The 20,853-nt window shown below is 39.1% G+C and overlaps 1 protein-coding gene across 1 annotated transcript in view; it reads right to left on the bottom strand.

The window, feature by feature from the left end:
* The window catches only part of LOC115772332 (insulin-like growth factor 1 receptor), a 58,042-nt gene extending 37,189 nt beyond the window's left edge, over positions 1-20,853 (bottom strand). The window contains exons 1-2 of the mRNA XM_030718516.1: positions 20,128-20,853; positions 8,666-9,232 (exon numbers count right to left, since the gene is read on the bottom strand). Of these exons, the coding sequence (XP_030574376.1) occupies positions 8,666-9,232; positions 20,128-20,218 (658 nt within the window). The 5' untranslated portion in view covers positions 20,219-20,853. The remainder of the gene's footprint in view (positions 1-8,665; positions 9,233-20,127) is intronic.

Raw genomic sequence — 20,853 nt, 5'->3', positions numbered from 1 at the left:
GGCACGTAGCTAATGATAGCAGAGATTAGGCAGACTTCAGCAGGAACTTGTAGTCACTAGCCTTCCTTAAGCCTTAAGCACTGGCACAGGGTCACACAAGTCAGATTGGATAAAATTACCTCGCTGTCAACCTAGGTGCCTCTGACTTTTATTTACACTGATCGAAAATACCGCAGTAATTTCCATTACCTTACATAATGTGTTTACCACAATCTGCTATCATTATTCTGTGTGTGTCAGCATGTACTGTTACTGCTGTATGTTAGAGGCCTTGTTTTGTGTGTGTGTGTGTGTGTGTGTGTGTGTGTGTGTGTGTGTGTGTGTGTGTGTGTGTGTGTGTGTGTGTGCGTCAGAAGCAAGCAGCAACCTATGGTTCTGAAAATTAAGCCAACATGGAAGTGCCAAAGACTGCAGTTCCTGGAGTGGCCACTTGTTGCCAGATTCAGCAGTGAGTCAATCCCCATAGACTCCCACATTAAAGGAAAAGGTGTTTACAGCCACGTACAAAACAATAGTGGACGAATCAGGATATTATTAAGACTTAAAGTCAGGGGGTGATAACTTTGATGACTGTGATGGCACAATCAGTTGTGGCTAAATCCAGTGACTGAACTGCAAATCTCCAATGTGTAATGTGCTGTTGGTATCTTTTGGAATATAGACCACAAAACTGTAGTATTTTATGAGTCCGTAACTCATCAGTATATTGCACCTTTAAGATTTATGCATGCAGGTTGTGAAGCAAACTTGCCAGACTCATACAAAGTATAAAAAAATGGATGTTATTGCCCACTGGTTAGTGAAGTCCTGTTATAAAGGTTCACCATCTTGGGTGGATCTGAATATAGATCTGATCTGTGCGTGCTCATTGGCTAGTGATTTGTTACTGACAAGTCATTAGCCAATGAGCATGCTTTGGATTGTCCACCCTTTGATCCAAACATGGTCACTTCTGGCTCCAAAAAAATAGCATGGTGGTCTTCTCAAAGAGGAGTCCAGAAACCAGTGGGTAATGTCCTCAGAGGTTCCCCAGCCCCCGGTTGTCTGATCCTCCGATGCCGCTGGGGTGTCAGTTTTTTCTGCTTAGATCCCTGTATGTGAACAATAAAGCTTCAGGACCACATTGCTGCAAATCCATAAAACTCCTGCTCCAGGCCACATGAAACTCAGTCCAATAACTGACTACCAGTGCAAGTCCACGCTGAGCTAGGAAGAACAGCTTTAGGTTTCAGTACAATACACCCTAAAAAAAAAAAATGGATTTTTCTAGTAACCACTGCTCTATTTAAATTCATGACTGCTACCTATTTAGCTCAGTCAGTAATTTTTTTTTTTTTTTACTTATTTAGGCCCTCATATCGGATTCTCATATCCTTAATTATTGTATTTTGTTTTATTGTTTCATTTTAACATTTGTATCCTTTTATGATTACTTTAAGTACTCAACACAATTATAAGCCCTCAATTATTTTTTTTAGTACAAATAAATTAGAATTAATTTTCACACTCTACTTTCCTTTATTCTTTCATTAGAGTTGTTCTTTTTTTTTTTTTAGCAGGTTTTCTAACATAATGAAGCACAAGATGTGCATTAGAGTAGGTCAATGAAGAACAAAATGTTCAGAACACAGAAAGACCAATTGAATCCAATTAAGATAAGCTGTAAAAACAAGCAAATATATTTCCTTTCGTAACTACTTGTTCTTACAATTTAAGAGCGAAATGAGACCGTTCTCTTCCTTCTGGTGTGAAAGCAGCAGATTTAAAGTAGATGTGCTCTCAAAGTGACACAGATTAATATGAGTATGCTATAATGCAGCCATGTTGTCTAGTTAAAGTACCTGAAGCTGATACCTGAACCAGGTTCGGTTGTATCTGAAAAGTGCAGGAGGGGAAGTAAGGATAAAAGAAGTATCATGAAGCAAGTGGGCACTAAAATGTGGGCCCTAAAATGTGGGCCTTCTGGAAACACTGCAACAAGTTAATTAAGGAAATTACCTTCATAAAATCCATGCAAAACATTTTGGAAGAGTTTGAGTTCAACAGGGACGACCGACTCCTGAAAACCTCCAAAATGTCAGTGAGGTAAAAAGTGGGGAAAAAAAAAAAAGAAAAAAAAAGCTACATTAAGAAAATCTGTGTTTAAAAACAGCGTTACATTTAGCACTAGAGAAGCACTGGCTGGGCAAATAAACACTGGATCTACCACATCCAAAAGCAACCAGAAAACAGGAGAGGGAGGGAGAGGCTGGGACTGAGTCCACCACTCGCTCACTGACTCACTCACTCACACTGTTGGACTCTCTTTAGCTCTTTCACACAGCGGAAGTGTGTTTTCCTGCTAGACAGCTGATAGTGTGTTTCCCACATGCCATCTAACATGCACAATTTCACTGATACTACAGACGTATTCAGAATCTGCATTTTGCAATCTACAATTAAAAAAAAATCTCAACAGCAGATTTTTACTGTAAAAGTGTCCAATATTTGATGGAATACAGAGCCAGAGCAGATGCCTTTAAATTTGCCACTAACTGAGAACAATTGCATTAATAGGCTGAGCATACACTCTGTTAAGGCAGCACTGTCGACCTACCATAATGCATACTGTATCGCTCAAACACAACTACTGCTCGTAGTGAGACAGAAAATAGAGACATTTCCAGCATTAAGTGGATGAAAGAGATATACCAGCAGGAGAGCCTGGTTGCCTGGTGTAATTAGTAAACACTGGTGGACAGGTACCATCTCCACAGGTGAAACAGTATCTAGTCATGACAGGTGTTTGGCTCTTTTTCTAATTGTTTAAACTTCATGGCTTGAAAATGACTCAACAGTCTCTCCTCCACTCCAAACCACTGAGAAAAGGTGATAAACCTGCACCTCTGCAAACAAACAAACCTGCACAAATTCAAACAGAAATACTCTCCCCATTTCCTCTCATTTACTGATGACGATCAGTGTTGGGGTGGCTATTCAATGTAAGTAATGGCTTATGTTAGTTATTTACTCCATGAAGAAAGTAAATAAGTATTTCCTTACATTGCTTTTCCATTATTTTAACATGGCCTGAGATGGACCATCACATACTTGGTATAAGCATTATTCTACATGCCCACACAGGACTGTGTATAAACAAGACATGTTTTGTTTGCAGATGCTTGGAAAGAGTTGATATCCTGTTACAGTAGCAGCAGTGGCTGGTTGTTTTCTGGGGGTAACTTGCACTTAACTGTCAGGTTCTTGTCCTTTTGTGCAATAATAATCTCCTCCAAAGTTGTAGACCACCACTCTTTTATTCTCTGTCCACATTAATTTCTGTCAGCTGTGCAGGATTTTTTTTTTTTTTCCTGTTTGTCCATCGTGGAGATAACTGAAGCACTTGCGCAACATTAATGTTTAATCGGTAACTTCACTGTGATTATGGAATCTGGGAAATTGTGTAAAATGCTCTCTGCTGTTGCCTTTTTGAGTCTAAGGCTACAAATCAGCAAAGTTAGAAACATTCAAACCCCACAAGCAGGTTTGGAAAATTGTTTCCATGCTGGAATTTTGTCTCGAAGTGCAGATCAACATGAGCGCATACCTTTTATATACTAACAATATTAGTCCACACAGTCTACTTTCTCATCAGGAGGGCATGCCAGCTAAATGCCTATCAATATAAATGCACCAACACTGACATGCCAGGTATGGTAAACTACGCTAGTAGCTGGCTGAGCAGCAATGCTGAGAACAATCCTTCTAGTTTAATGTATAATCCCCTCAGCCAGGGGTTAACAAAAGACAAAAAAAAAAATCCTTCCAGTAAATCCCAGAAGTCCTACTTTGTACTTTAATGATGTGCTTTCATCTCCTCAGACCATGCAAAGCACCGGAAAACATCCCCCATGCTGTAAAGTGTGTGAGCGTGTGTGTGGGTTTGTGTGCTTGAGAGAGCGACTGAAACAACGTGTTTGCTTCCCAGCGTGCTCGGACACGGCTCTTCTTTAGAAGAAGCCCATGAGTTATGAAGGAGACTATAAAAAAAAAAAAAAAAAAAACACCCAAACCAGATTCCAAAAAACAAATGAAGGAAGTAAACAAAGGAGAATGCAGCCTCCACCACCAGCGCAGCTAAAAAAACTTTCCCAGAGAGCAAAGCAGGCTTTGAACCTTCTTTTCCCTGTAACAGTTTTATGAATGAGTTCAGTCTAAAGGCACGTCCTTTATATAAACTCAGTGAAAACAGGGTTAGCACTCTTCTCTGCCGTCATATTGATCCCATGAACGACTGCGTCTAGAAATATAATGCCTCTGAGTACAAAGCATAACAGAAGGCCTGTGAGCCAGGCACACATTTAAACAATAGTTTCCAGATAAGATTACTGAAGCTTGATACAGGGTGTTATCAGAGGAGACATATCATGATGATAAAGTATGATCCTCTGAGGCCACGATATTTACTGCTACTGGCGCTAAAAATCACATAAACAGAACCAGGTTTTGGTCTATTTATTGCTACAAACTATTAAGACAGAGGACTGCACACAAAGCCTCTGATCTGCAGGTACTGGAGTGCCCAGACAACATCTCGTTTGGTCAGCCTGCTCAACTACTCCAGCTATTGGCCTTCCTCACTTAATGAAGCCTGGCTTTACTACCAGCAGACTTTTCCAATAAAGTGCCTAATAAATAGCACAACACGCAGTCTCTGCAGTGAGAGCAGCAGTGCTCATGTTGTCTGAGATCAATTCTGTTTTAAGGCAGCGGCGGCAACAACTGATGGCCCATTTGCCCTGGCTGACACACTCCCTCTGGAGCCTCTGGTAGACTACTTATGCATCTTTGCAGGGTCACTCACCACCCCTTCTATCTTTAGTCTAGTTAACAAAAAGGCACAAAGATGCCAACAGAACACAAACACACAAGTCATGACTAAAAGTGCCCAGTTAGTCAGGTTCTGAAATATTGTTGCTGGGGGGTAAACAGCAACTTAGATGCTTTGCAGCAAAAAGTGGTGAAATTACTAGTAATTGGAAAACAACAGACTTTTCACCCAGACACCACGCTAAATGTTAGCCAAGAGTGTAGCAGAGCAGAGGTCTTTGTCTGTCTGTCTGTCTGTCTGCATGTGTGCGTGCTGGGCTCTGACCTCATACAACAGCAAACAAGAAGAATGTGGCCCAGAGCACTAGTACTGCTTACAGTAGTGTTAACAGTGGTTTTAGCAGCAGAACTTGTAGTCTTTGTGGGAGAAGCAAAGGGATAGCATTTCCCCGCACACAGACTTTACTGCTGAAGTATATTAACAGGCACCTAAGTTTATTTTGCAATACTTTTTATTATCAGTCCCTGAATGTTCACTCATAGGACTGCAACGATTCATCGAGTGACTCAAATAACTTGAAAATCCTTGACACAAATTTTTTACAGAAAGCTTTAAAAGCTGTGTCAAACCACCCGATCAACAAGCTCCATATTCCAATTCCTAAAATGGAAACCTGTGAGCAGACCTGTTTTTTTCCCTCTTTTGAATAATTATTATTGCTCATTAATAAGACAAAAATATTTCTCATCCAATTACTCAATTAATCAACGGAATAATCAATAGAATACTAAAATAATCAATAGCTGCAGCCGTAATCACTCACAATTACACTTATACAGCATATCGTTAGCTTCGTAGCATAATATTTTTGGCCAAATTCAGATATCTGCCAAACTCTGTAGATTTGCTAACACTGTAGATTCATTTAGGCAGATATCGGACTTTGACCAAAATATGAGGAACAAGATGGACAACGTACAAACTCCACGGAAAGGCCCCAGTCAGGGATCAGACCAGGAACCTTCCAACTGTGAGGGGACAGCGCTAACCACTCCACCACTGTGCCACAACGTATTTTAATTTTGCCTTTTTGTTTTTAGTTCAGTTTAGTTTCATTTAGTTTCTAGAGTGGGTTTGCTCGTTTCAGTTTAGTTTTTACTATTTGAAAATGTCATTTTGGTTCTGATTTTATTAGTTTTTTTGTCTTATTCTGGAGGCAAGATTTTGGAAACTCAGTACAGGTATTATAATAAAAAAGTGAACGTTTTGAAAGCAGTTAACTCAGTTATCAGACATCCAAACTCTCAACAAACATATCCATCAAAGCCTCATCAGGCAAACTGTGATAAATTTTTTACCAAACTACAAAAATACTAAAACAGAGATTTTTTTTTTTTCCTTTATATTTTTATATTACTATAGTTACTTTTCCAAATTCACAAAATCATTTCAATTATTTTTTCTTTCAGGTTTAGTTTTTATTTTAGTTAAATAAAAAAAATTTCACATCTAGTTCTAGTTTTTATTTTGGTTTTAGTTAACTATACTAACCTCTGTTTGAGGCATGCCGGACTCCTGTCCTAAACAACAAGTGTCGAAAATAAAATCAAAGCATCAACACTGCCGCAGGAAGTAAAACAAGTCAAAACAGGAAACTACGGAAGGTCGTATGTTTTCCAGCTCTAGCAACGTCTCCCTCTCTGTAATCTGTGAATTTCTGAGTTCTGCATTGATATACCACTGAATGACAAAATTTAAATGGTTCACAACAAGCAGAAAAGATCACAGAGTGTAGTGCTTGCCAGGAGATGTCACTTTAAGCGTGTGCTATTGTTCACAAGGGCGGCAACAGCGAGCATTAAGTGCCAGTTAATTTGAAAGTTCAGTCACTGTTGGCCAGCTACATCTGGCCTTTCCCATCTTGTGTTTCCCCAACTGGCAGGCAGCTGCAGCTCCAGAGTGTCCCTCTTTTTGTGGTTGCACAGACTGCAGCTGGTGACCATAGTTCCTTCTCCAGCTCTACAAATCTGCTGCAAACTAAATGGCCACATTAACTAGAACTTTGAGGTGGGAAAACTGGTTCATGTGCCGCTAAAGGCTGCTGAGCAGAACAAAGATTACTGTTACTACCTGCACGTTAAGACACTGGACAGGCACTGGTTTATCCACATGAGGGGGAGCTGATTACTGCTCTGCTATTTAATGTTACGATGTATATATTATCATTTTTTTCCATTCCTGCTGCAAATACGATTAATTCTGTGCAGTGATTGTGACATTCAGCATCGACGCTGTTATTTATCCTGGCTTTTAAGCCAAGAAGACAAAAATATCTTTGCTCAATCTTTAAAACAAAGATTAATACGCACAAATTCAAATCATTCAAATTTAGGAAACTGGATTCCCAGTAAAATTATGACTACACTGATGGGACAAAACAAATTAACATTGCATTGCTGAATGTAAGTGCATTTGTTATCAGGAATATTACCCAATGCCATCAGTGAACCTAATTTACTGCCCTTCACGATCCCCTGCCCCCTGAAAAACAATGCTATAGTCTCAACAGACTGAAGACAGAAAGATGGCCTTTCATCGGGACAAGCTTTATTGTTTCTGTACAGTATGACACTGGATCTCCTCACTGACTGTGCAACTAGTATGCAAAGACAAAAAAGTTGCTGACTTCATGAAGCAGCAGGTGGGAAGGCACGTGGCCATCCTGTAAGACAACTGTAGACAGACAGCTTATGGTAAATGTTCTAGGTCAATAAATCATATACCATACCATCCCATCTGGTAAAACTATCTTGTACTTTCTCTTTGTATCTAATGCCAGCAGAGGAGCCGTCTCTAGGTGTGGACCATCCATGTCTCAAGAGAAATGATAAACAGTGAGCATTATTCTCATCCACCTGACACCTCCTCCATCCACTCATCCATCCATCCATCCAACACATCCTCCTCCGACACATTTCACCTCCTGATTTCTTTCCCATCATGCCCACACGCTGTCACTCCAACTCACGAAGCAGGCCACATGTATATGTGCCTGTCAGACGTATCTGCATCTCTGCAAATTGCCTGTTTATGTGTTGGTATCTTGTATGTACTGTGATTGCTTGATGACTATGATGTGTGTATGTGTTTGTGTGTGTGTAGACATGCATACAGTCCAGGCGAGCCCTGCGACAGTTCTATGTCACAAGGCAGAAAACATCAACATGCTGAGTCTGCAGCAAGGCGCCAGTCACCAGGGAAACAATTCAGATAGACACACAGACACAGACACACACACCGAGCCAGCCAAAACACATCGTCTAAAAAGCACCAGCAAAACAAGTCATATAAAATGCTGCAGTCATAAACACAAAATTAAAGGCCGCCTTCACACTCATCGTAACCAGAGCAGTTTAATTAAACTCTAGAACATTTACTCCTTCACCTAGAGTTTTATTTTTTAAGGCAGGTGAGAACAATTGGACTAAACAAGATACCTGAATGTGACGCATGAGCTGTATTTTATATTTTTGCAAATAAACAAGTATATGTTGGCATTAGACAGATGAGTAGTTGCTAAACCTCACACAACAAAGACATGGGCTGAGCCAAAACTGCAGTCTGAAATGATACCCCTGTTTAGCTCTGCAGATAAACATCTGGGAAATTGTAAAGCAAAGATCTGCAGACAAGTTAATCATGCATAACAACATCCTCCCAGCTTTCCTCCTTCCTTGCATCAAAACACAACAGTTAAAGCAGTTAAAGTGAAAGGTAGGTGAATTCAGATCTACACAAATCAGACCAACGGCGAGACTGCACCTGATAAGCTTTTACCGGTGACACTTTCCTTACCTTTTTGGCAATGATTGGAGTTCCAGCAACGGTAGTTGTAGTTGTCGTTGAACATGGTTTTGCTGCACTGGGGGTTGTTCTCCATGATACCCGGGCAAACATCGCTGCACTCCTTTGACTGCTTGTTCCCAGCGATGTAATTGTTGAATTCTGCATCCATGATGAGCGACCAGTCTATGGAGTCCAGGTAACAGAGCTCGGGGTTCTTCTCAATGCGGATGGCGCCGCGGGTGATGTTCCTCAGATTGTACAGGCCAATGTCCTTCAGGCTGGTCATCTCGAAGATCACCAGGGCATAGTTGTAGAAGAGGTTACGACCACGGATGACAGTGAGGTTGGGAAAGAGCGTGCTCAGACTGTCTAGGCCGGACACCCGGAATAGCAGCAGGTAGTCTGTGATCATGGTCAGCTTGGGGAAGCTGAGGGAGCGGAAGACTTCCTGGTTGTTGATGTTGTTGTTTTTGTCACCAATGAGGAGGATCTGCAAGTAGCCCTCTACCACTGTGCAGTTCTCCAGACGCCTGAATTCAGTGATGTCATTGCCAATATCGATGCTGGGTCCACAGACTGCAGGGAGGAGGGGGGAGACAGAGGGGTCAGTACCCATTACATTAAAAGTAATTATGTAACACCTCAGTTATTTCACTGCTATTTGCTAGGGACACTTGGTTGCAGCAAAAACCATAATCACCCCTATTTTGGTCATTATCTATTAACTTGAAAAACATCATGTTGTTTAAAAAAAAAAAAAAATCTTTTTGCAGGGGATTTCCTTGAACTTTAAATATAATTCAAATGAAAAATGGGAATGAGGTGGTCGTCCCTGACCAAGGACTATTTTTGACCATGAAAGCATCCCTTAGTAGTCAGAGCCGCTGAGCCATCTGGAGATAAATGCAGCTGCAGCTACCTTTAAACTTTCCATAGTTTAGGCCACAGAAACACTGAGTTTTACATATTTAACGAGACACAAGAAGAGCTGTGTGCGAGAATGAATGTAAAAGAGCAACTGTTTTATCCCAATTTTCTTGTTTTTATAATCTTCGGAAGTCAAAATTGGAACTGAAATAAAATTATATTAATTGCCCAGCTGTACTGTATCCTTTGATTTAATGTCCTCCTCAAGAATCAGAACAAATTCATCTTCACAATATGCATTCCTGGCAAAACAGTCCTGCCTGTTCTTTAGAAGCTAAGCAACAAATTATGTCAATATTTCACAATTTATTGACCCACTCTTAGCAATAAACAGGTGTTAAGAATATCAATGTTCTCTAGCTCTGAAATAGCAATACTTAAAGGTTTATCTAGTACATTTTTAAAATATTGACAGTACATTTGAGCCGTGCTGCTGTTGACAGAACATGTTTGCCTTGCAGCTCTCATTTCAATGGCAACTTAACATGGTGTGACAAAGTAAACACTTGAGTCACGATCGAACTGAGCTTAGGTAAACAGTGCAATAAAGTTTTGATTGCTCTGCTTTGAGGCTGCTGTTACACTTGTATCCATCTAATACAACCTCGGTATTTAGTTTCACTGTATGCTTTTATCAGGCCTTCATAACCCAACATCAAAGGACTAAAAACTATTCCACTATCAAAGATATCGTACATAAAGCACGCGCAGTGTCAGTTGATCAAATACATTGTATGTGATAAAAACTTGTCAAACAAAGGATATAATTAATGATGACAGGGTTCTCAAAGTACTGTAGTAACATAACTTCATGAAACAACAGCTTTGTGAGGTGCAGCTGTGTTTCAGATTGACATGCTCATGATGACAATGCTAAAATCCTGATATTTGGCAGGTATAATGTTTATCACTTTCAAGATGATTACCAGCTGAAACAGCATGGCATTGTTTCCACCTGCAACTCCGTGTGATCACAGAGACACCTGTGTCCAGTCCAGTCCAGCACACATACCTGCATACTTTATAATTTGGTTTCTTGGCCTTCGTTAAGCCAAAGGAGACAGCAGCACTGGTATATTTTTATATACAAAGCCATATTGGGTAAACTCCTTTCTTATTTGTGTAAACTCCTAATTGCTATGATTTGCACTCCTCCGGTAGGCTCCTTTTTAGGGTTCACAGGATTTTTTCTGGACTTGGTAGAACAGCACTCTCTTTTTATTTTGCATCTTGGTCATGGAATAACCTTCAGAGCACACTAAAGCTGAATGCCGTTGTCTCCCTAGTAGAGTTCAGTGCTCTTATGAAAGTCTTCTGTAACTGAAAAGTGCAGTTAATATTCATAAGCTGGAATATGTATTTTGTATTATGTTACTTGTGTATTACTACTGGCTTTATCTTGTCTTATGTGTATTCATGATATATTTGATTTTATAATTTATAATTTTGTAATGTGTACATTCTTGGCCTTTGTTTAACCACAGGACTTCTTGTTTAAATAAAGGTTAAATAAAATAAAACCAAAAGCTGCAAGAAAATACTACAAAAGGCAGTTTTAAGTACGTTTATGGGTGTTTATGGCTGCTTTTGATAGCTTATGTTTCCTAGCATCCTCCTATCATGCAGAAATTATGATGCCCCTCTTGTCCATCACTGTGGATCTTTAAGCCCTTAAATATAACTTCAAAGTCAAGGATAGGTGAGGCTTGAAGAGAAGGAAACACAGGCGTATCCTTCCTCATGTCTCTCACAACAAAATGAGATGTGACTGCGGAAAGCGAGTATTGACCGAATGTGGACAGCTCTGGTCAACATGAGTGTGTTGAAACTGTGCAAGATACATTTAGAAACTTGAAGATTGAGTTCAAGGATGATGTGGTCCTACCCATGAGTACCTGAAGTAGGGCGCTGGAAGTAGGTGGGCCAAGGTGGTGGAGTTAGTGTGACTAATGACAAACTGGATTTCCTTTGCACTTCTGTTCTGTTCTTTTTCTTGGCTATCATCCTGGGTGTAAAGTGTCCCCCTTCCCACTTTACACTCCTGTCACATAGTCTTTTGTGATTTCAATGTACTTGAACCTCTCTATAAGAGGTTTATTTATCTGGTTTATAGACATTTTACATTTTCTGTAAGTGGAGTGGAACAAAGACTCGGTTTCATGGCTGTTAAAACAATCTTAAAAAATTGCTACCGTATTTTAGTCTTTGTAGAGTGCTAAAATTAGCTAAGTAACACAAAAATAAGGAATCATTTGCTTTTTAAATATTTAGTCATAAGCCAGGGTATAACAGAAGTTTGACTTCTTGGTTGGGCTTCTTGATTATAGCAAAAACTATAAGCATGACTACTGTGGTCAATAACTAATCTCAATTATTTAGCATGATTAATCTGAAAATTAATAGATATAATATTTATAATAGTTTAAGTTCCCTTGGACACGCTCAAGAGCTCAGTGAATTCCATGATTGGACTTGTTGCACAGGTGGCATCCTGTCGTGAAATTTCCTCACTACTAAATATTCCACAGTCAACTGTTAATGGTATTACAACAAAGTGGAAGCGATTGGGAATGACATCAACCCAGCCACAAAGTGATAGGACACATTTAAAATGTTAAAAAAAAAAAAAAAAAAAAAAAACCTCAACCTGATAAAACACCTTTGGGATGAATTAGAGCGGAAACTGCGAGCCAGGTTTTTTTGTCCAACATTAGTGTCTAATCTCACAAATGTGCTTCTGGAAGAATGGTCAAAAATTCCCATAAACACTCCTAAACATTGTGGAAAGCCTTCCCAGAAACGTCAAAGCTGTTATAGCTGCAAAGGGTGAGCTGACATCATATTAAACCCTATGGATTAAAGATGAGATGTCACTCAAGTTCACATGCGTGTGAAGGAGACAAGCACGTACTTTTGGCTATATTGTGTATTCGTCAAGGGCAGAAGTGAAATGTTTGGGCTTTTGATTAAAGCACAAACAACAAAAAACAGCTGTCTGCCTCTCTGATGAGAACAAATTGCAGAAACATGTATTATGTACTTTTATGTTCAGTGTAAAAATAGATTTGTTCGCATTTGTTTTCTTTTTAACCTCTTGAGAAGTATGTTATTTACTGAGGCAGTCAGTGGGCTGATTCTTTTTCAGACAAAGACATCCTGTGAACTAAACAAACTACAAAGTGAAGTGTTAGAAAAAGGCACTGAGCTGGAATCTGTGTGGAACAAAACTGAACCAGCATGAGCCATAGTTTGGCAAAACAGGTGATGATCAGTGATGATAGGTGGACTGTTTTTGCCTTTCCAACTTTTCCTCCCACTTTTAGTGTGCACAATACTTAGCCTGAAGCCCCCGCAGCACCCACAGAAACATGGAGGCCATTATCACACATCACTGTGAGGAGGATTTAGACTTCAAAAGCTGGAGGGCAGTGAGTCATGGAAAACTCACGCCAACCAGCTAACAGGTTGTCACACCACTACTTTACTGCTGGTCTATAAAGTTTTACTGTACGAAAGCAATGCTGAGAGGGGGAGAGCATGCATTCCCAGCAAAGAAGTATTGTTTTCTGAGTTAAACATTAACGCTGGTGCTGCAGGGAGAGTTTTTCTAAATTTACCATAAAAGCAAAAAGGTATAGCTGTAATAAATGCATTGCTTCATTTTAAACATCCCTTCAATCTTCTAGCCAATGTTTTATGCGTGATTATCATAAAGAGTAGACAGACAGTGCTCTACAAAAGTGATACTGAATAAATAACCCCAATAAACGTCTCGCCGCAAAGTGTCATGGGATCAGTTACAGACGGTGCTGCCAATACCAAAATATATTATTCCATAACACATATGTCTTCACGGCTTCTGAGGTGGAACACAAAAAGAACACCCAGAACTTTTCAGCTGGCAAAAGGTCTTCCCAAACCACTCAATGCAGTTTAGTGGTATAGCATAATGTAATACTGGCAATATTGCAATAACACAGTGTTCCGTGTTTTGCTTTGACACTCACTAATCATTTACTGCTGGATGAGAGCATGTATTTAAAGCTGAAATAGCCCAAAACGGACAAACTTCACAATGAAATCCAATAAAAATCTGGATATGGATCTTAATTCGCCAACCGAACAAATGCTCAGGGGCATTAAACTCACTGCACGACACCACCACAAAGCAAACTGCAGGCAGGTGATAAAACAAACACCAGAGCAGGAGACAGTCACATCCCTCCAACTGCAGGTCAACCACTTATTGATAAGAAGGGTGATATTCCTGCTAACCTAATACAAGTTTGGACTTTTTCATTTGAAGGGCATTTTGCCAGCTTTCCAAAATATATCAGACTTACATCAGTGACAACGTCATCCAACATGAAACCTGGAAAACTAAGCTCAGCCATACAAAAGACTTAGTATATACAATAATACACAACAATAGCTTCACTGATTCCCTGCTCACTTCTTCTGACTGCCTCACTGGTCACAGCACACTGCTCAGTGTTTGACCACTCAGACCACTGTTTACCGTGAATATCTGGCATATTTATTCATTTATTTCCCTCAACCCTGTGCTATATTAGTACATTCAATATAATATCTGGCACATACTCTTCTCTGTGCAATAACTGGCATTTCTGAAACGTTTGGTATATTTTGTATATTTGTTCCATTGATTTATTCCCCTGTAAGTGCTTGCTTTCTTTGACAGCTCTACTCCTGCTCTTTGTAGCATATACATACTGGTTTTAACAGTATTTTCCTTATCTTCTTGTTTAGGTTTCATAAAGAAAAGGCACTGAACTGTGGCAGCTACTACATTTTTAGTCATAGTCCATGTTTGATGGCAATAAAAAGCTTTCTACTGTTTTTCTATTCTGTTTTTTACCCGCTTGTCACCAACACAAGGATACAAGTCAAATCAGCATCTCCTGGATACAAAACACAGGCTACACATGGAGGTGTAAGTGTCTGTGAACTTAAGATGATTTATTAAGCAAATACATGAACTGAACCCCAAGGTTATCATAGTTAACTAAAACTAAGAATGAAAAAAACATTTCAGGGCTTTTTTTGTAGCTCAAAATGCATGTAAGCATCATAGTTATTACAGTTTTATATTTCTAATCAGTATTTTTTTTTTTTTTTTTTTTAAGTTTTATATCATTCTGAGCTTTGTTTTTAAAGTCAGTTTAGTTTCAGTTTAGTTTCTAGAGTGGGTAGTTTTGTTTTTTGGGGCTTTTTTTTGTTTGAAAATGTTTTAGTAAACCTAAATTATATTGTGAGTACACAATATAAGTTCAGTTAGCTGTAGATTGTTTTGTTTTCAAGGTATATTTTTTGCTTTATTTAAACCTAATTTTAGTTTTTAGTTAACTATAATAACTTCAGTACGCATGATTGGTTCACAGTTCAGGCAAAGAGTTATGTATTAGTTGTCTGTATTAGTTTACTTAGCAGAGGTCTGTGCATTTTCCTGATATCTGCAACCGCTTGATGACTGAAAATTTATTCAAGCTTATGCAAATTAATCCCCACTTAAAACATGCTAGTTAAGAATATTTTGATTGGCATCCTGTTGTTTTTCATTTGGTGGAAGATCAAAACTTCTTTGGTGGGTGCCAAAAACCCTGGATTTTAGTTAAATTAAATGTTTTTAAAAAAGACTTTAGAAAGAAAGAAGACTGAACTAAAATATTTCGCGTGTTTAGAAAACTAAAATAAAAATGAGAAAATACAGGAAATGCCTTTAGATTCAATACAATACAATACATTGTATTGTTGTAATGTTTTATTGTACTGTTCTGAACTTTTTAAATCTGACCACCTACATCATATTAACAAAATACAGAACTAGCACTTAAACTAATAAAATAAACTAAAAGCATTTTAAACAATAAAATAAATTCAAATAGAAAATTCAAATATTAAATCATGTGATTTTATTCATTGGTTTTGATTCATTGAAATTGTAGGTAAGTATATAAAAAAACTAAAAACTGGGATTTTCCAGGCTTAAAATGGGCCTCTGGTGGTTTACTACACAGGCACACAAGACTGCTCCATGTACAGTAAAAGGCACAGAGCCTGTTATTTGGCACTGGCATTTATTTACTATTTCTGACTATCTGATAATCAAACATTCCCTATTATAATTGAATAAATAACACACCAATTAACAAAACAAGATTTAAAAAAAAATATTGATGAGACTGCTGGTGATTTTCCTTTACCTAAAACCTCTTAGGTAAGTACAAAAAAAAAATGTGTCTGTATAGGATGAACCGTGACAAAGTTTAGAAACTACTGTAATTTCTTTTATCTTCCAGTTTAAGTGGAAATACTCGGGCCTGGGGTTGAGAGCCTTTGGTGTGATTTAGGGCATGAAGTGTGCTGCATCATCGTTATGTCTTTCTCCACTTGTCAGCAGGCTTCAGCGAACCGCATACCTGCTAATACACTTCCAACACCCAGGCCTGTAAAAAGACACACTGCCTGGTGACGTTACATCACCACGGGCGGCCTTGTCGCTTCACCCTCTGTGGCCTCACTGCAGCACCAGCAAGGCCATCTTTCATGGGAAAGGCTCCCAACCTCGCTTGTGAAAAACAAAACCTCATAATCAAAATGTATATCTTGCGCACCGGCTAAGTGAAAATACCAATAGCAGGTGTAGCAGCTTAATAATTCCCCCTCCCTCTCCTTCCACACTGACAGATTTTAAACAGCTGAGTACACAAGCCTATCGCTGCAGCTTTGATGAGCTTCCAGATCACATATTTACTTTCGATAACCTTTTCCGAGCCGGCTGCAGCATCCAGACTGTCCACAGACAATCAGAGGAAATCCACTCGAAGCTCCATGAGACGAGAAATAGGAAGCAATACGGCCTCTGAGCTGGTGCTTCAAACGCTGCCACTAGACTGCAGCAAGTCTGTTTACTCCTCGTTTCCATCCTGTTAGTGACAGACTGCCTGAGGGGGCAAGCGTAGTCGTAAATACTTTTCCACATGAGAGGCAAGGTGAGAAGAAACGTGATGGGACGCTTTAGCAAAAGATCACCGGTGGCAGATAAAACTTGTTTGGGTTGATGTGAAAAAACTGTGTCTGCAGAAGGACTTAATCAGAGGGGTGTACTACCAAGTGAGATTAAAGTGTTAGGGAGGTATGGCAAGCTTAAAGTCAGGGTTTTTTTTTTTTTTTTTTTTTTCTTTTCAGTGTCACGAAGGTTGCTCTCTTTTTACGTGTTTAATAACTAATGCAGAGCACATAACCTCATTCAGAGTTCTAGTTTAATATCAGCCAGAAGAACCACATTTTCACCTTTATTTTTAATCTTCTGCAGACTCTAAGTGTGATGTAGATTCTTTACTAAAGGAATACATTATGCATGTAACATGTTGAGTCATGCCTTATTAATATCGCAGAAAGAAACACTACAGTAAAGTTACATCAGTGCAAAATGTGCCAGTCAGAGGAATTTGCATTCATTTAGCTCATGATGCAGAAAATAAATGTTTTTGTGTCTGATAGTAATCTGCTGCCAAGTCTGTTTTACACTGCTAGAATTGTAGCTAACAGATAACAGAAAGAAAATGGATCAGTCTATTTGTAGGATAGAACTTCAGTTACATCTGGCCAAGAACTAAAGTGATTTCCACCTCTCCTTCGTTAGGCCGTGGGACACTGGGACAGGGAAACAGTAATTGTGTGTCTGTGTTGTGGCTATGTACTGCCACCAGGGGAAAATGGCCAAAAAAAAAAAAAAAAACTGATTTAGGGGTTATTATTCGTGTTTTTGCTGTTGCTGGTCTGTTAGTGTAAACTACCTACTGCAGCCACTGCCGGTGCTTCGTGTGCGACTTTTTTGTTCTTTTCTTCTTCTGCACTTTGTTGTGAACTTTTCTTTCATCCCCTTTCCTGTTCAAACTAACTTTACTACTAGTCAGCATTCTACCTACGTAAAGAGTCATCACCGTCGGGCTGTGCGCTTTTGTTTTTATGGAGAACTGCGTGCAAGCACACCTTTGCCGAGTGCATATCCAAAATCGTTCACTCTGGATAGCAAAAGACATAAGCAAACACGGCGCCGTGAAATCCACTTCAGACCTGAACACTCTGACATTTAACTGGAAGGTTTTTAATGTTTCTGGGCGCTAATCTGCAGCTTTCTCATTAGAAATTAAAATCCTGAACCCACAGTGCTCCGAATGGAAATATAAATCTATTTATGCATGAATTCACAAGATTTATGATCGCGCTCTTGCCTATCTGCAGCACCATTAATTAATTTATTTGTTTGTTTTTAAATATCCCATTCCTCAGATTTTTATCTCATAATTTCTGATTGGAATAGTCTATTTTGTGTAGACTCAAATGAGGCATGAAAACACACTTTTTTATGTGAGCATGCACAGAGTTTGAAGCAGAAAGTTTAGGCTACCAAAAAAAAAACTACCCGTTATCTCTAACTGGGGTTTTAAGTTCTGTCAAGTCAGCTAACGCAAAGAAAGCCCAACTATGTCGAACTTGCTTCGTAGCACACCCTTCATACTAGCCGCAGTTCAGTGCCAAATGATACTGTAAATCAGCAGAAATGCTCAAAGTTAAGCCACACAAGGAACCTTTACACAGCTCCACACCGGAGTAAGAATAAATGCAGGACTTCGATGGGAGAACCTCTGTGCAGCTCCAAGGTTTGTCCTGTGACCAAAACCCCATAACACACAGTTCACAAGCTCCTCACTCTTTCCAATCAACAGAACTTAGTCTGTGTTGCTTGTGAATGTACTTTGGCTTGTTCTATTTTAAAACCAAGACCCCGGTTAAAAAAACCCCTAACCCAACCCTCCCCAGCATGTCACGATGAATGGGATGAATCGGGAAGCCCAGTTTACAGTTTAGCTGGAAACATGGAAACGTTTCAGATGGCAACACATAAAAAGAAATGTAGGAATATAAATTTATAGGAGTTTTAACTGCATCAGATTAGAAGGTTTACAAGCTGACAGAAGCTGTAAGGTTCAATGTGCTCTACCAAGTTTTATTTATTGCCACAGATTCATGTGGTCTGATTGGTGCTTCTCAAAATTCTATCAATATTTCATGAAGAAGTTTATTATAAAAGGTACAATATTCTCATATTCTAACCTATAACCTTTTGTCAAACAAATTATTTGTGCCTGATCTACGTAGCTTCAGCAGTCAGTTATTCGTGAAATAATTTCCAAGGTCAAGGTACCCCAAGGGTTTTTTAATAAAGGAAAATAAATTACTCTGCACAGCAAAAAAAAAAAAAAAAAAAAAAGAAGCAACTTGACGCTTTTGGACAATCAGCATTCACTGGTTTGGTTTCAGTCCTGAGGGAGCATAATTAACAATTACAACCTATATTGTGAGTAACACGCAGACAAAACAGTGCCTAAACTGAAAGCAAGGTTTGTGTTTACTCAACTCAGTTCTGGGCAACCACTTTTTTTTTTTTTCCCTGGAAAACCTGAAAGGCCAACGAAATATAATATGTTTACTGCAAATAAATGCTTGCATGTGCTTGTTCTTTTTATGCTGTAGTTTTGATCTATGACAAGAGATAAAGAGCCGGCTTGCTTTTTTTATCCTCACCTGAATGTGAAAACAACATTTCTCAATTTTGGGGTCCAACTACACACAAAAAAAATTACATTTTAAAGTCCTAAAATCCCATTTCTATTTGGGGGTTTCATGTCCAGACCAGGCATACACTTTCTATTTGTTCTGATTCATCATGTTATGACTCACAGTTGACAATGTGTTGTGTATATTTATATATAAATGGACCTACTTTCTCCTGGATGAGTCACAGCAATGTATTTTAAAAAAACACTAAATATGACTCATGTTTGTGGTGTACCTTGAAAATCCAAATACAATATTAAAACGACCTATATCACACACACACACACACAAAAAAAACAATTTTTCTCCAAAGGTAATTATTTTCCTTCTGTCTCAGAAAGTACTTCAAGATGTAAAACACAAATTAAATACAATAAACGCAGTGTCGGATATGATAAGATTAGTTTAAAAAGTTCCTTTGTTACAGCAGCTAAAAAAATAAGTTAAATGACATAACAAACTATCCTAAAGTAGAAAGCGCAACAAAATACCTTAATAACGTAAAAGCTACTTTGAGATTACAATAACTATAATAAGGTTAAAAAAAAAAAAGATTTTAATTTAAAAAACTGAGCAAAAAATATCTTAAATTTAAAAACGCAAAGTTTAGCCTATTAAACCCCATAACTGTAAATCTATAATGTGATATTCCATATTTTTGTCGTTTTCCATTAACACACCTCTCTTTCACTCTCAGTGCATAAAAATAATGTGCAAATAGCGGAGGAAACACAGGTGTCTCTGCTTATACAGTGCAGCATTACATGTGCATCAGTTACAGTAAAACACGGTGTTTTTCAGGTTAACAAAAATGAGCCTTTTCCTCATGTTTGTACATTACTGGAGCATGGAAAAACACAGTTTGCCAGTGTGTAGTAGTGCAGAGAAGCATTACTTACTCTCTGCGGTGGCGGGCCGGAGGCAGGACGACAGACCCAGCATCAGACCCCAAAACAAGGTCAAGCGGCTCCTTTCCTTTCGAGACCTCATTCCCGAATGAGTGAATCTCCCCTTAAATCTTGTAAATAAATATGCTGTGGGGAGGAAATGTGGGCAAAACCCGGTCAGAGTTATCAAAACGCCTTTTAAGCACCAGCCAGCACCTTTTAGCGGTTAGCCGGCTAATGGAGCTAATAGCTACTACAAACAGGCTAGCAGGATTGCACTCTCACGTTTCCTAACGGGAGTCCAGTCGTGCTCCAAAAATTTTAAAAGAAAAAAAGGATATATCACCGATTTAGTCCCCTGGTCAGAAAATGTGTACTCATAGTTATTCTCCTCTTGAACAGCAACGCACTGGAGTGTATAACAACACTACTGCAGCTAAACGAGCGGCGGGGATTCCTCTGTAATCCACATCTTCACACTCCATATCTGGAGGAAAAACCGTTCACCGTCCCGCTGTTGCTGCTGGAGGATCCTCAGGAGGCAGAAAACGGGTCAACCTCCCCTAGAACTGGGATGGAAAGAGGCAAGATGGGGCATACAGTAACATATCAAACTCATACACTGCTCCGTGAAGTGAACGAAACGGTGTTTGTTTCGAAATATCCAGGATAAAATCTGGCTTCAGACCGCAGCCTCCTTCTTCTTCTCCTCCTCCTCCTCCTCCTCCTCAGCCGCTC

Source organism: Archocentrus centrarchus, chromosome 3 (genome assembly GCF_007364275.1).
Source record: "Archocentrus centrarchus isolate MPI-CPG fArcCen1 chromosome 3, fArcCen1, whole genome shotgun sequence".
Classification (NCBI taxonomy): Eukaryota; Metazoa; Chordata; class Actinopteri; order Cichliformes; family Cichlidae; genus Archocentrus; species Archocentrus centrarchus.
Note: the sequence above shows the minus strand (reverse complement) of the source record. Positions and strands in the feature narration are given on the sequence as shown.